This window comes from Aquarana catesbeiana, linkage group LG09 (genome assembly GCF_042186555.1).
Source record: "Aquarana catesbeiana isolate 2022-GZ linkage group LG09, ASM4218655v1, whole genome shotgun sequence".
Classification (NCBI taxonomy): domain Eukaryota; kingdom Metazoa; phylum Chordata; class Amphibia; order Anura; family Ranidae; genus Aquarana; species Aquarana catesbeiana.
Window position 1 is genome coordinate 224,972,947 of NC_133332.1, and position 15,706 is coordinate 224,988,652.

Genomic DNA, 15,706 nt, shown 5'->3' on the forward strand with positions numbered 1-15,706 from the left:
CGGCGGAAGGGGGGGACCCTCTCCCGCCGCCGATAAAAGCGCAGAAACCACTTTTATCTTAAACCGGACCGCTCACTGAAGAAGAGGATATCGGGGTTATGGGAGCTAGCTGCTGCCATAACAACGATATCCTACTTCAAACAGCCGACGTATAACGACGGTGGGTGGTCCAGAAGTGGTTAAATAAGGGCATTAGCCAATGGATCCCATTGGGTAATAAATTTAAAAGAGCAAACAAAAGTCCTGGATGGCTTAACTTCAATGTAAAAATGCATATAAAAGCAAAGGAGAAGGCCTTCAAAAAATACAAGGTTGAGGGATCATCGTCAGCATTCAGACTTTATAAAGAATTCAACAAGAAATGTAAAGGTGCAATTAGGGCGGCTAATATAGAACGTGAAAGACACATAGCGGAGGAGAGCAAAAAAAATCCCAAGAAATTCTTTAAGTATGTAAACAGTAAAAAACGGAGGACAGACCATATTGGCCACATAAAGAATGAGGAAGGACATCTGGTTACAAAGGATGGGGAGATGGCAAAGGTATTGAATTTATTCTTCTCCCCGGTCTTCACGAGGGAATCGGGGGGCTTCAGTAACCAAAACTGCAGTGTTTATCCTCATGACACATCACAGGAAGCACCTCCATGGTTAACAGAGGACAGAACTAAAATTAGACTTGGGAAACTTAACATTAATAAATCACTGGGATCAGATGGCTTGCACCCGAGGGTACTTAGGGAACTCAGTCAAGTAATTGCCAGACCATTGTTCCTAATTTTTATTGACAGTCTACTGACTGGAATGGTACCAGCTTATTGCAAAAAAGCCAATGTAGCACCAATATTTAAAAAGGGCCCAAAATACATCCCTGGGAATTACAGACCAGTTAGCCCAACATCAATAGTATGCAAGCTCTTGGAGGGGATGATAAGGAACTATATACAAGATTATAGTAATGAGAACGGTATCATTAGTAGTAATCAGCATGGATTCATTAGGAATCGTTCTTGCCAAACTAATCTATTAACCTTCTATGAGGAGGTGAGTTGCCATCTAGATAAAGGAAGGCCCGTAGATGTGGTGTATCTGGATTTTGCAAAGGCATTAGACACAGTTCCCCATAAACGTTTACTGTACAAAATAAGGTCCGTTGGCATGGACCATAGGGTGAGTACATGGATTGAAAACAGGCTACAAGGGTGAGTTCAGAGGGTGGTGATAAATGGGGAGTACTCGGAATGGTCAGGGGTGGGTAGTGGGGTCCCTCAGGGTTCTGTGCTGGGACCAATCCTATTTAATTTGTTCATAAACAACCTGGAGGGTGGGGTAAACAGTTCAATCTCTGTATTTGTGGACGATACTAAGCTAAGCAGGACAATAACTTCTCCGCAGGATGTGGAAACCTTGCAAAAAGATCTGAACAAATTAATAGGGTGGGCAACTACATGGCAAATGAGGTTTAATGTAGAAAAATGTAAAATAATGCATTTGGATGGCAGGGGATATGAGAAGGGATATGATTTCAATTTACAAATACCGTACTGGTGACCCCACAATAGGGATAAAACTTTTATTTATACATTTTTTTATTTGCTGAGGAAATTTGCAAACTGACACGCCAAGTCCAGGAACTGTCTGTGCATGTAAACGCACCTCGAGAAGTAACACAGGAGCCAGAGCCCAAAGTTAACCCGCCTGACCATTTTTCTGTTGACCCCTATTAGTTTTCTAACTTTAAAAAATAGTTGTATGCTATACTTTAAGCTCAAGCCACACTCCTTTGGTTCTGAAGCACAGCGGGTCAGTCTGATTATTACATGGTTGCAGGGGGATCCCCAGTCTTGGGCATTTAGTCTCCCCGCAGATGACCCAGTCAGAGGGTCAGTTGAAGCTTTTTTCAAGGCCTTATGCTATGATGATCCTGAACGTGCCTATTCGGCTGAAGCTAACCTTAAGTCATTACGTCAGGATAAACGCACCACTGAACAATACTGTTCTGGTTTCAACCGCTGGACACCAGACTCAGGGTGGAATGACCCAGCTCTAAGAAGCCAGTTCAGGATAGGCTTATCAGACTCCATCAAAGACTCCTTAGTACACTACCCTGACAAAGTCTTTGAATGAAGCCATGCAAGTAGCCATCCGTATAGACAGGCGTTTATGGGAAAGGTGTACAGAGAGGTTTGTTTCTTTGCCCCCTAGTACGCTGTCCACCTTTTCTCCAATTTCCTGAGCCCTCTCAGCCTCACCAAGAGGATAAGTCCATGCAAATTTGCGCTACCAGTTTATCCTCTGGGGAAAAGGCTAGAAGGAGATCTCAAGGTCTCTGCTTATATTGTGGCAACCACGGCCACTTTGTCGCTAGCTGTTCTAATAAGCCGAGAAACGCTAAGAGTCTAGTGCAGGTGAGGTCTTCTTCTATAGACCACACTGTGTCTGTTTCCCTCAGAGATAGCTTATTTGTTCCTGCACAACTTAGTTCTGCCAAGTTTTCTCACCACCTCTCCGCTTTCATTGATTCTGGTGCTGCTTGCAATTTCATTGATAGGGACTTAGCACACAGTCTACAGATTCCAGTGACTAAGGTGCACAGACCCTTCTCAGTCTTAGCCGTTGATAATTCTCCCTTGTCCATGGGTCTGGTGTACGGTACCTATTACCCTGACCATTGGGGAATTTCACAGGGAGACAATCAGCTTCTGCAACCCAATCTCCTCTCCTGCTTATCCCTTTATCTTGGGGTATCCCTGGCTTAAACTTCACAACCCGCACATAGACTGGGCTGCAGAGGAGATTGGGTCCTGGTCCCAGACCTGCATCCAGAATTGTATTAAAACTGCTGACCAGTTGCCCATGTATAACTCTTGTGTGGCCAGTACCAGTCACGTGCCTTTATATGACTCTGTTATAACAAAAGACGCTGACAAGTCTATTGAATCCTCTACAGGTCACCTCTCCAGCCAATTGTCACAGTCTGAACCCTCTCCTCCTGGAAAACCAAACTTATCCGTTGTCTCGCAGCCCTGAGCCCTGTTTGGAAACTTCCACTAAGTTCTCAATCCACCCCTTGGATAAACTGCCTCATTAGGCCAGGTGGGGCTTTCAACCTTTTTTTCAGGGCTCTCTGTATTCCGCTCATGTTTCAGCTGTCCAGCTTGACCCCTGTGACACGTCCCCTGCTAACCAGCCTAACCTCGTGTATCCACGGACCTCTACCCAGTCTGATGGTCCTGTGCTGGATGTCCAGCTTGTCTTTAAGGAGCCGGGGGCCCCTCCTTAGAGGGACGTAATGTCAGGATCCCTTAGTGCTCCTGCTCCTCACTCCAGCATCCGGGTGTTGGCTGTTGCATTCTCTCTGTCTGTGTTCACCTGTGACTCAGTTAAATTGATGATAGGCAACTCCTATCCTCATATTGATTAGTGGTTCCAAATTAATAATAACTACTGCAGTAGGGAACAGACACAAAAGATACGCTCAGCATCTTTCCAAATTACTGTTCTGCTTTATTATGACGCAATTAAAGGTTTTTATACACATAATTACGTAGGTATCACATTAATATTACAATTGTACGTTTATGGTAACAAGGGGCGTTACATAGGCAGGCTAATTCTAATGTAAATGTAAACATTTACTGAAAACATTATTAGTGCTGTGTGCACAGTGAGGGCAATGTGCAATACATACAAAATAGAATACAATTATATACAGAACTTACAAATTTCCATTACAGTCTCCCCTCTTTTGATCAATATTTTGATCACTAACCTCACCTGCTATAACCTTTAACCTGGAACCTCCACACACTTAGGTGGAGGTAGTCCTGGCCAAAGAGGCAAAAAAACTCCATTGTGGAGAAAATAATAGCTGAGCAACTTTTTTCATTACCAAATTACTTTTCATTGTGAAAAACAAATGACTGATAAGACATATTTACAGAGTACTGGCTGTACACTCCTGTGGCCAGAATGGCCTTCTAGCTTAATTGTGAGCATGCTGACTTATCAGCATATGTAAACACAGACAATTCTACATAAAATGGAAAATGTAAAAAAGACAAAATATGACTTCAACATGGCTAAACTACTTTTCAAATATATATATCCCTTACAATTAAAGTAATTGAATCAAAAAGTACCCTAGACTGTGATCACAAGAGGGAAACAAATCAAACACAGAGATTTCTTTAATTTAGTCATTTTTGCAGTGTCTGGTGTGGATCCAGGTGACTTTTCCTTATATATAAATGTCTCTTAACAATCCACAAGTCACCTGGCTTTAGTTTTAGATCCTTCCAAACTTTTAGGATCTGGAATTGGGGAGAAAACACATAAATGAGTTTGTCAAAAAACCTTAAAAGATCAGCAACATTCTCTGTGAGATCCGAATGGAGGACTTCAGCTGCTGAGACAAAATATAAGCAAGTGAGTAACACACTCCCAAACCAAATCCCATAGGGAGAGAGTCCAACATCCCCCTTAGGGGCTTCATCAAATATAAGAAAACATTCAGGCAAAAGTTTTCTAGTTTCTTACTCTACGTTGCCTGCTACATTGTAGACAGTAGGGGGTGTAAAAATAAAACCTCAAAACTTCTAGTAAGGACTCTCCTATAAAAAATGATTTCTTTTGTTACTCTCTGTACTTTCTGCACTCTATATTTACAAACTACTTCTGATAACACTTTTTACTGTGGCCTTTGCAGTAGCATTTGCCACTGGACATCCAAAAAACATGTCCATACAGACAAAATGCATACTCGTAAGATCCTAACTTGGGCATCTGGATATATCTTTTTGTGATCTCTGGAAGGGATGTTCAGATTTTGGTAACACCTTTGGTAACAGGTAAAACAAGAAGTGGTATGTTATAAAAACAACTGTGGTGAACCCTGGCTCTATCCCATGCTCATTTACTAAGGCAGCCATAAACTCCAGTTTCATGTTTCAAAAGACAACTTCTTCCTGGCAATATTATAATAAATGATAACAATACCCTGCGGTCATGCAGAGATGCCCATAAATCCAAAATATTCTTCTGCTTATACCACTGCACTTACAAGGAAAAGGGGCACATCATTTCACAATCCACACTTTCTGCTTTGGATTTCAAAAATAAAAATAAATAAAACAAAAGGATCAACAATCTGTATGATGGACCCGAAAGCATCAAAAACTATAAAACAACTGGCTGCAGGTGGCATCTATCCTAACAGGGTGTGTGGACTTGATGGGTGATGGGTCTGTTATATTTAAATTTTATTTATTATTACTCTTACATCATGGACCGCAAGTTATTATCAAAAACCTTAAAATTTCATTTTTGTAGAAGAACTTCTTATGTATCCCATCCATCTTGGCTTTGTTAAATATTATGGCAGCTTTATTCAAAATAACAACCTCATCTTAATCTTTTTTCCTCTCAATAAGGGCTTATTGTATAAATGTAAAATTACAAAATTGTTATCTTAATCTAAACTAATCCCATTCATTACAAATTTCCCCAATAACCTGGATTTCATTTCCAACCAAAGGTTGTCTAAACCAGTTTCAATATATCTATATTATTAATAAAATTGTTAAACTCATATTAGAAATTAATACTCATTATTACTTAATTTTACTTAATTTCCCTTTTTTAAATGCACTGTTTCCACTATCAAAGGATATTCGATTTGTGTAATACACGGTTAAATGTAACCTTCATTTTACCATGTTTGGAAAATAGATTCAAAATAATTGTGATCACATTGTTTACCATTAGATTCGTTAACCCGGCACATGTTTTGTCTAAAAAACTGGAATTGGCATGGTGTCCTTCCAGCTTATCACTGACCTCTCAGGGACAGGAGAGCACAAAGGAGGGGGTCACATCTGCGTACATGACGCACACAAGCAATAGAACTAAAGGTCCCAGCATTCGCACACACATACACCAATATCTCTCTAAAATCGTTTACTTTTTCCCATTTGTACACAACACATGCATATCATTCTCTCACTTTCTTTTAACTCTCATTAATATTTTCCTGCCTACATTCTGCTTTCCTTATTTTGTTCAGATATCTTTTATATCTAGCTTCTATGATCAGACGGGCAGCAGTGCTCATCCCATCTTCTCTCTCTGACAACATATAAAGTATTCTGTTTTAACTCTCATTTCTCTGTTTCTGACTCTAATAGTTGTAGTGCCTGACCCCAAATTCATCGCACAACTTAACATGAAAATGTCTCTTTCTGTCTAGTGTTAATTGTCACCCTTGATCCATCCTGCTCACATAGATAACTGTTTCTCTAGCTGTTTACTCTGCATGATTCTTAGTCCCTATGGCCTTTGGTAACCCAGTCACCCATTGTGGATCCATGTCCACTCTAACCATTAATCTAGGGGCTCAGTATAGGCGGAACCGCACCTTTGGTTCATATATAGCGCTCCTCTTGCACTGGGCATTTTTGAGGGTCTCTTACCCTTCATTCCCTTACTTAATTCAATGCCCATAATGACTGGCCAGTCTTCTCTCGTCTCTACGTGTGCCTATACCCTCTTGCCTCTAAACTACTTTATCTAGCAGATTTACTACATATACCTGTGAACAGCACTATTCTTCCCTTTCTTATCTATAACACTCCAATGGACAATAGACAGGGACAACATAACATATAACCACCAATCAATACAGTTCGATTAAGGGGAGTAAAATAGGTACCCTTTGTCCCGAAATTGCCTTACCGATCAAGGAAGTCTGATAATGCAAATGTAAGCAAAAGGCTTACCTCAGCCGGCTGATTATCAGAAATTCCCGGATCGTCTCAAGCTCCTCGTTTCGGATACTCAGGGTCACCTGGAATCCCCTCCTAAGGCAAAGCTCGCCATGCTGACTCGGTTAAATTGATGATAGGCAACTCCTATTCTCATATTGATTAGTGGTTCCAAATTAATAATAACTACTGCAGTAGGGAACAGACACAAAAGATACGCGCAGCATCTTTCCAAATAACTGTTCTGCTTTATTATGACACAATTGAAGGTTTTTATACACATGATTACGTAGGTATCACAGTAATATTACAATTGTACGTTTATGGTAACAAGGGGCGTTACATAGGCAGGCTAATTCTAATCAGGACTCGAACCGAACACTCTATCCCTTGCTTGTGATAGAAACAGAGTTACCTGCATTGTTCCTGATCAAGCCTCCCATTTGTCTGCCCTGCTTTGCTGTTGGATTTCCCTGTGTATGACCCGGATTGGATATTGGATTACTCCCTGAACTCAGCCTGCCTTTTACCTGGACTGTCATAGAACTACGTTATCTGTCTGCTAAACTGCAAGTAGTCTGTTGTTTGCTCTGTTCGCGTCTGCCCTGGTGTGGTGGCCAGGCACTATAGCATTGTGTATAAGTCCTGGGGGCAGCCAAGTACCGGTAGGCCTGCTTGCCTTAAGGGAAAGGGGGCTGCTATAGGTGAAGCACACAGTAGCTAGCTATAGTGTCTGGCCACCTGCACTGGGGTAGATGGGACATTCGTGACAGCCAATCAGCAGTGTTCAAACTCTAATCAAGAAGTGGAAAATGAGGGGTTCTGTTGAAACCAAACCACGGTCAGGTAGACCAACTAGGGTTTCAGCTACAACTGCCAGGAAAATTGTTCGGGATGCAAAAAAAACCCCACAATTACAGGACTCTCTGAAAACATGCGGTGTAGCTGTTTCAAGATGCACAATAAGAAGGCACTTGAAGAAAGATGGGCTGCATGGTCGAGTTGCCAGAAGAAAGCTATTACTATGCAAATGCCACAAAGTATCCCGCTTACAATACGCCAAACAGCACAGAGACAAGTCTCAAACCTTCTGGCACAAAGTCATTTGGAGTGATGAGACCAAAATTGAGCTTTTTGGCCACAACCATAAACGCTACATTTGGAGAGGAGTCAACAAAGCCTATGATGAAAGGTACAGAGGTGGATCACTGATGTTTTTGAGGATGTGTGAGCTACAAAGGCACAGGAAATTTGGTCAAAATTGTTGGCAAGATGAATGCAGTATGTTATCAAAAAATACTGGAGGAATATTTGCATTCATCAGCCAGGAAGCTGCGCATGGGACGTACATGGACATTCCAACATGACAATGATCCAAAACACAAGGCCAAGTCGACCTGTCATTGTCATGTTGGAATGTCCATGTACGTCCCATGCGCAGCTTCCTGGCTGATGAATGCAAATATTCCTCCAGTATTTTTTGATAACATACTGCATTCATCTTGCCAACTCAGTCTCCTGACCTCAATATCATTGAGCCACTTTGTTCATGCAAGACAGCCCAAGAATTTACAGGAACTGGAGGCTTTTTGCCCAAGAGGAATGGGCAGCTTTACTATCTGAGAAAATAAAGAGCCTCATCCACAAATACCACAAAAGACTTCAAGCTGTCATTGATGTTAGGGGGGGGGGCAGTACACGGTATTAAGAACTGGGGTATGTAAACTTTTGATCAGGGTAATTTTTGTAGTTTCTGTTGTCATTATGATTTAAAAAGAGTAAACACAGTTGGTTGATAATAAATGGCTTCAGCCAAACACTAACTATGAGTGAGAGAAAAGTTTGAGTTATTATTCATATTCTCTGAAAAATGGCCAAGAATAAATTCTGTCAGGGGTATGTAAACTTATGAGCACAACTGTATTTATTCATACAAAAATTTAGAAAACCATTTATCATTTTCCTTTCACTTCACAATGATGTGCCACTTTGTGTTGGTCTATAACATACAATTCCATTAAAATACATTTATGTTTTTGGTTGTAACATGACAAAATGTGGAAAATTTCAAGGGGTATGAATACTTTTTCAAGGCACTGTACATACACATACTAGGGCCAATTTAGACAGGATCCAATTAACCTACCAGCATGTCTTTGGAGTGTGGGAGGAAACCGGAGTACCCGGAGGAAACCCATGCAGGCACAGGGAGAACATGCAAATTCCAGGCAGGTAGTGTCTTGGTTGGGATTCGACCCAGCGACCCTTTTGCTGCTAGGCGAAAGTGCTAACCACTACACTTTAATAAAGACATTCCATTTGGCTGTGATCTTTTGTTTTAGGGCCAGTTCACACCACATACTGTCCAGTGCATTTTTTTTCTGCATTAAAACCGCATGGATAGTAGGTTATATGGTTTTCAATGGCATAGTTCACACCAGTGTGGTCAGTTCCAGAAAAAAAAAAAGTAGAACATTCTGCATTTTTTCTGCAGTGAACCGTACTGGAATGTGATAAAACGCATCAAAAATGCACCAAAAACTGGAAAACACACATGTCCTTATTTAAGCTGAAGAAAAAAGAGGGGGAAAAATGCACCAGAACGCATAAAAAAAGCACCAAAAACGCATCAAAAACGTGCATGCAGAATGAATAACAGGAAGCACATCAGAAATGGCAAAAATGTTCCACCACAGCTAAACGCAGCCAAGTGAACTCTGTGCCTGGAGTCTTGAAATTTCAAAATAACAAAACATGCTTTTACCAGCAGCAGAAAAGCCGCCTGTGTGAAAGAGGCCTAATAGTCCGGAGCACCAGGGGATCTGTCCATGACAGCCTGGCCACAAATGAGGAGTTTGGGTCGTGTCAGGCACGATGCAGACAGAAAGAGGGGCAGCTGCCATTACAGTTCATTGCACTGGTGAGGAGGCACAGAAGGTATAGAGCGGCACTTCCATAACAGACATGGTTGTCTGTGGTAACCACTGACCTGCTCATCCAGCTTGTATACCGGGCTACTCTGCGAGATGGTCGGACTGCTGCGGTGTTTGCTTCTGCTATCATGTAAAACCACACGTCGGTTCTCTGGTGACAGACTGCCCGGACCAAGATCATGTTGGGATTCTGAATATGAGTGATGCTCATAAGATCTCCTGTTAATCTCCTCTCGGTTTTCCTTTATAGACCTGAAAAGCAGAAGCTGAGTTTTGCAATCTCCTAAAATGTTACATTAGATCTACAGGCAGTTAAAGTAGTAGTCATAGTGGGAAATAATGCCAAACATCCCATCAGACATCAAACAACTTTCATGGCCCTCTTCCTAACATCACATGCCTTTCTTTTATTACCCCAAAGCTCAAGTTAGCCATGGAAAGCAAGGGAAATGCCCAGTACATCCAGATATGGAAAAGCATGTGATTCACCTCCCATTTTATTGTGACACCACTGGTAATTGACAATTGGCTCAGTGGTGTCACGGGGGGGGGGCACGAAGAGTTGTTCTCAACCTTGCTTTCTTCCCAGAGGCTGAACAAAGCATCAGAGTACAAAGGAAAGATGAATTTGTGGTGCTGCTGGAAAGAGGCAGTAAAAGTGAACCTGGGGTTTGCTCTAAGGGTCGGTTCACACTAGGACGACTTGTCAGGCGACTTAGCCGCCTGACAAGTAGCGTCCCGTTCTGTACAATGGAACCGTTCTAATCGGAGCAACGCAAGTCGCTCCAACTTAGAAAAAGGTTCCTGTAGTACTTTGGGGGCGACTTGAGGCGACTTGCATAGACTTCTATATAGAAGTCGTTTTGCAAGTCGCCGCCCCTGTCGTGTCCAGGTCGCCTGAGGCAGTCGCGCTGCAAGTCGCGCTGCCTCAGCGTGAACCAGGGCTTAGGCTAAGGCCTCATGTACACTGCTGCTGGTAAACGGACGTTCAGAGGCAGTTGGCTGCTTTTTTCAACTGCCCCTGAACTCATCCAATGTTATCTTATGTGTACATGTACACAGGTTCGTTTAATGTCGTTTTTAAGCAGTTGCGTTTAGAGGCTTTTCTTTGAAGGCAAAAAAATGAGTTCAGACGCCGAAGTTTCAGACGCCAAACGTGGCTACTCGCGTTTAGCCGCATTTCGTTTACAGGCGTTTTTCAGGCTATTTTGAAGAAAAAAAAAATGTTTTTTTCCAAACACAAAAGCGACATGTAAATGTGGGTTATTATCTGTCAAGTTAAATCGTTCAGGAGAGGTTGTAAAAACGTCCCATGTACATTAAGCTTTAATGTATGAGCATGAGTTGCTAGTGGCCTTTGTATGAGACAGATATGGAAGCAATAGTGAATTGTCCTACCTTGCTGTCATCCATTTCCTGGCATGCGTATGTGTTAGTATTGGAGATCTGGTAAGAATCAGGTTATGAGGGGATCCGCCTGTAGGTGGCTTATTCACTTTCCGAATTTTTGACTAACCAAACACGAAAAGTTTATTAAAGATATATGTAACATACACTTTTACATGTGGTTTATTTAAAAACAAAACAAAACAAAAAAAAAACAGGCAGAACCTTAAAATTTAACAGGTCTCTCCAGCAAGTTACATTAAAGCAGATCTACAGTATACTGTGTTAACCATTAATATGCTCCATCACGACCCTCCTGCCACATACAAGATAATAAATCAGATCCTAAAATACCCATTCTAAAAACTTTTGCTCTGGGATCTAATGACTGCTGGTCAGGTGGTCCAATGCAACAAGTGATCAGGTCATGGTTTGGAGCTTACAGAGGGTTAATGATTCTCTCCTCATCCCCAAGTAACAGTGCTGGATACTAGACATGTGCACTGCCGAAAAAATGTTTCATTTGCGTTTCATTCGTTTGGTTTTTTTTTCGATTTTCGGGTCATTCCTTATGATCGCAATTCATAAATACAAAAATCCGAAAATAAGAAAGAAAATCCGAAAGAATAACTAACTATTAAGTTATAGGTATTGGTATTTCCTTTCAAATTTGGCTGTTAGTGAACGTAACGAATACATCTGAAGTTATGAATTATCCGAACGAATGCGGCATTCGTTACGTTCACTAACAGCCAAATTTGATTATTAAAACAGAATGAATTAATAATAAATAATAATAATTATAAAAAGTTTTTATTATTAATATTGTTATTTATTATTATTAATTCATTACGTTCCATTTGTTTAGATATGGTATACGTTATTTCGGATAATTCGTATTCATAACGTTCACTAACAGTCACATTCGAAAGGAAATTCCAATACCCATAATTTAATAGTAATAGTTAAGTTATTATTACTTTGTTATTATTTTAGTTTTTCTAATTTTTCGAATTTCAAATTTACGAATATTCAGAAAAATTTGTTAAACGGGTTTTCGTTAATTCGGATATTTTTTGTCAAAAAACGAATTCGGAACAAAATGAATTGCACATGTCTACTGGATACCTGAGTGGTCAACCTGTGTAAAATTCAAGCAACTGACTCACCACATCTGGGTCCCGATTTTCCCTTCTCAGCTGCCCAGCCACATCTGTAAATGTCAGCTCTTTAATCTGAACTTTCAAAGGTTTTTCTCTAAATGGAAAAATATATGTGATGCCTCATTACTGACTTTAAAGCTACATTTTTTAGAAAAAAAAGTGTGGAGGGTTGTCCTAAACCCTGGTTCACACTGATGCATTTTCTAACGTGGTTCAGATAACATTAAACCGCATGACAAGTGAAATAACATGAGTATTTAAGGAGCCTGTTCATATATATGCAGTGCCGCAGCCATCTGATTTTGATTTGCTGTGCAAGTTTGATGCATTGCAGTGTGATTCTGAGGTCAACAGGCTTCAATGGAAACACTTTCAGATCGCTTATCTGTTCAATTGTCATACTAATTTAAGCACATTTTCTCCCTCAGTCATTGTGCTCCTTACACAGCACTGAAAACACAGCTGTACTGAAATCGTGCCCCTGACGACGTCATTTCTGATTAAACGCGTAGGGCGGAGTCACGCACACATGCTACAGCGCATGTGCGATCGTTGTTTGGCCATCTTTAATATTGGAAATAGACCCTGTTTGTGGCTTTTGATATTACACATGCTGTTTATCACTGATATAAATGTAAGTGCAATGCTTTTCAAATAAAACTGGATGCTTTTACAATACTGTACTTGCATATTTATGACCCATTGTTTACGGGTGAGGACCCGTTGAATTGGCTATCTGGAGTCACTCGATTGGCTGTCTGGAGTCACCCGATTGGAGGTTCAAGCTCTTGCCATTGGATCCATTACTTGATAGAGCGCTCTCTGACATCCCTGAGTAAGGGGAGGTCACTGGCTTTCTGGTAAGCCCTTGGTGTGGATACATTCCTGGGTGTCACATTCGCTGTCCCTGGATCCCTTTCTCACCTTGCACGGAAACTCATTTGGGACTTTTTTTATTTTGATTATATTTAATTTGTGCACTATAACACTTGCCTTTCTTGAACACTTTTTTGATTCATTTACAATACTAATTAAAGCGGAGTTCCACCCAAAAATGGAACTTCTGCTTTAAGTGACGATGACCCCCTGACACGCCATATTTGGAATGTCATTTTTTTTTGGGGGGGGGGGAGTGGATACCCTCTTTTTAGAGTCATCCAGCTCCCACTTCCTCCCAGGGCTCCCGGAAAGGAAGTTCATCACGCCCCCCCTGCAATCTTCTAGGACACGTCATAGAAGATTGCCCGACCATTCACAGCGCGGCTCGCGCAATGCGTGCCCGGCTGTGGCTTCACAGTAAGCCCACAGTAAGAATGCCGGCGCCATGGAGAGGAGGGGGAGAGGAACGGGGCTTCGTACGCCCTCATCGCTTGACCGTGGGACAGGTAAATGTCTGATTATTAAAAGTCAGCAGCTACACTTTTTGTAAGCTGCCGACTTTTAATTTTTTTTCTTTTCGGCGGAACTCCGTTTTAAGTTTTCACGTCATCCATTTTATCTATTGTATTTTATCACATTGTCTTATATAGCGCTGCACTTTTTTTACTTGTTTATATATGCCTGGTATCAAGGTTATAGTGTTATTTGTTCCAAGCACAGATAGTCCCCCTTTTTTTCTGTGTATCAAAATCGCACCCAGATTGCATCAGAATCGCATTGGAACCCCATCATTTTGCACTGCAACATCCCTTGAAATTGCCCTGCATCAGTGTGAACCTAGGTGCTAAAATAGTTATTATCCATCTATAATAGTGCAATATTTTAACCCCAGAATAATTTTGGAGTGTGAAAGGAAATCCAGAGTACTCAGAGAAAAAGTCCATATAAACACTGGAAAAGCATACAAACTACTTGGTGACAAGTGAACACTAAACCAGTTTGTAGCCTGCACACACAGTATATACCTCTTTTCTTGTTGCTGGACTTTCTGCTGGGAATTTGGCACCCAAACCATCGTCGGGTGTTTGGTCTTTAGATCTTGTAAGCATGGGTCCACTGTTGCCACCTGGAAAGCAGTGCATTGTGGGTAAAGTATACCAAACTGGAGTACTCAGAGGGTGTACCTCATTATTTTACAGCTCTATGCATTTATAAAAGAAACATAAAAAACACATTCTATATAGCCCATATGTATTCAATTTCCAGAGCCATGTCTAAAGTCATCTTTATACTGAACTAAACAGAATTTCCCATAATCCTTTTTTATGTTTAGTCCCTTTCATCCACTGCAAACTTGCTACTTCACATCAGGCTGACAGGTGGGGTACTTATACTTATTACACTTATCTGAGAAAGAACAAGCAGAGGAAAGGTGAATGACACAAACTATATCAGATCCTTCTTGATTGCTTAGTCAAATCGATAATGTGGTACAGTAAAACCTTTGATTGTGAGCATAATTAGATCCAGAAACATGCTTGTAATCCAAAGCACTTGTATATCAAAGCAAATTTCCCCATAAGAAATAATGGAAACTCAGATGATTCGTTCCACAACCATTTATTCATAGATCCTTCAGTTTATAGTCCATATAAAAGATTATAGCAATGTGACCAGGTTGTGTAACCATAAAATGTCCATTCACAAATGGAAGCCTCCACAAGGGGATTAGAACCAAAATCCAGCAGGAGCTCCAGAGTATAAAAGAGAAGAGAGGCGCCTCCCATGGTCTATGTGGACATCTTTACCCCAGATGCCTACATACTTAGATGTGCCTGTTTTAATCATCGACCATGTGAGTTGCTAAATGTTGTACCTTCATTAAATTTAACCATATTGCTACACTTAGAGGCGCCTCTCTTCTTTTTTAGGCCCCTTTCACAGGAGGCGGACTCCGTTTCTACGGAGCCCGCCTCGGTCCGCCGGCTCAGCGGGAGATCTCTCTGTTGATCTCTGCTGAGCCGGCGGATGACAGGTCCCTCTCTGCTCACTGAGTGGGGAGGGGCTTGCCGCTGCCGCCTATGGAGGGATCGGATGAAAACGGACAGCATGTCCGTTTTCATCAGATCTCACCCGATCCGATCTGCCAGCGACGGACCTGGACGTAGGGCCATCCATCTGCTTTTAGCGGATCGGACGGGGTCGGATGTCAGCGGACATGTCTAACATGGAGTGCCCGTTCAGGTCGTGTGAAAGGGGCCTTATACTCACTTCCAATAGTTTTTCTGTAATTATATAACCTTATAGGAAGATTTTTGTTGAAATGGATGGTCTGGCGAACAGTTCTCTTTAAAGGGAATTCCTTCATACCCAGAACTATTTTTAACTCTCTGTTGCTGAACAAAGTAAGGAGGGATTAAGGTATGAAAGTGAAGGTCTTAAATTGCCTATTGACAGCAGTTTACTATACTTTTGGCAATATAGTGTGGATGAGCGAGTTTGGGGTGGAGGAACTTAACTGGCCTGCACAGAGTCCTGACCTCAACCCAATAGAACACCTTTGGGATGAATTAGAGTGGAGACTG

The 15,706-nt window shown here is 41.4% G+C and overlaps 1 protein-coding gene across 1 annotated transcript in view; it reads right to left on the bottom strand.

The window, feature by feature from the left end:
• Nucleotides 1–15,706, bottom strand: part of LG09H9orf43 (linkage group 09 C9orf43 homolog) — a 48,160-nt gene that overhangs the window by 12,687 nt on the left and 19,767 nt on the right. The window contains exons 5-8 of the mRNA XM_073599832.1: nucleotides 14,147–14,247; nucleotides 12,249–12,336; nucleotides 11,092–11,204; nucleotides 9,750–9,945 (exon numbers count right to left, since the gene is read on the bottom strand). Coding sequence (XP_073455933.1) covers nucleotides 9,750–9,945; nucleotides 11,092–11,204; nucleotides 12,249–12,336; nucleotides 14,147–14,247 — 498 coding nt within the window. The remainder of the gene's footprint in view (nucleotides 1–9,749; nucleotides 9,946–11,091; nucleotides 11,205–12,248; nucleotides 12,337–14,146; nucleotides 14,248–15,706) is intronic.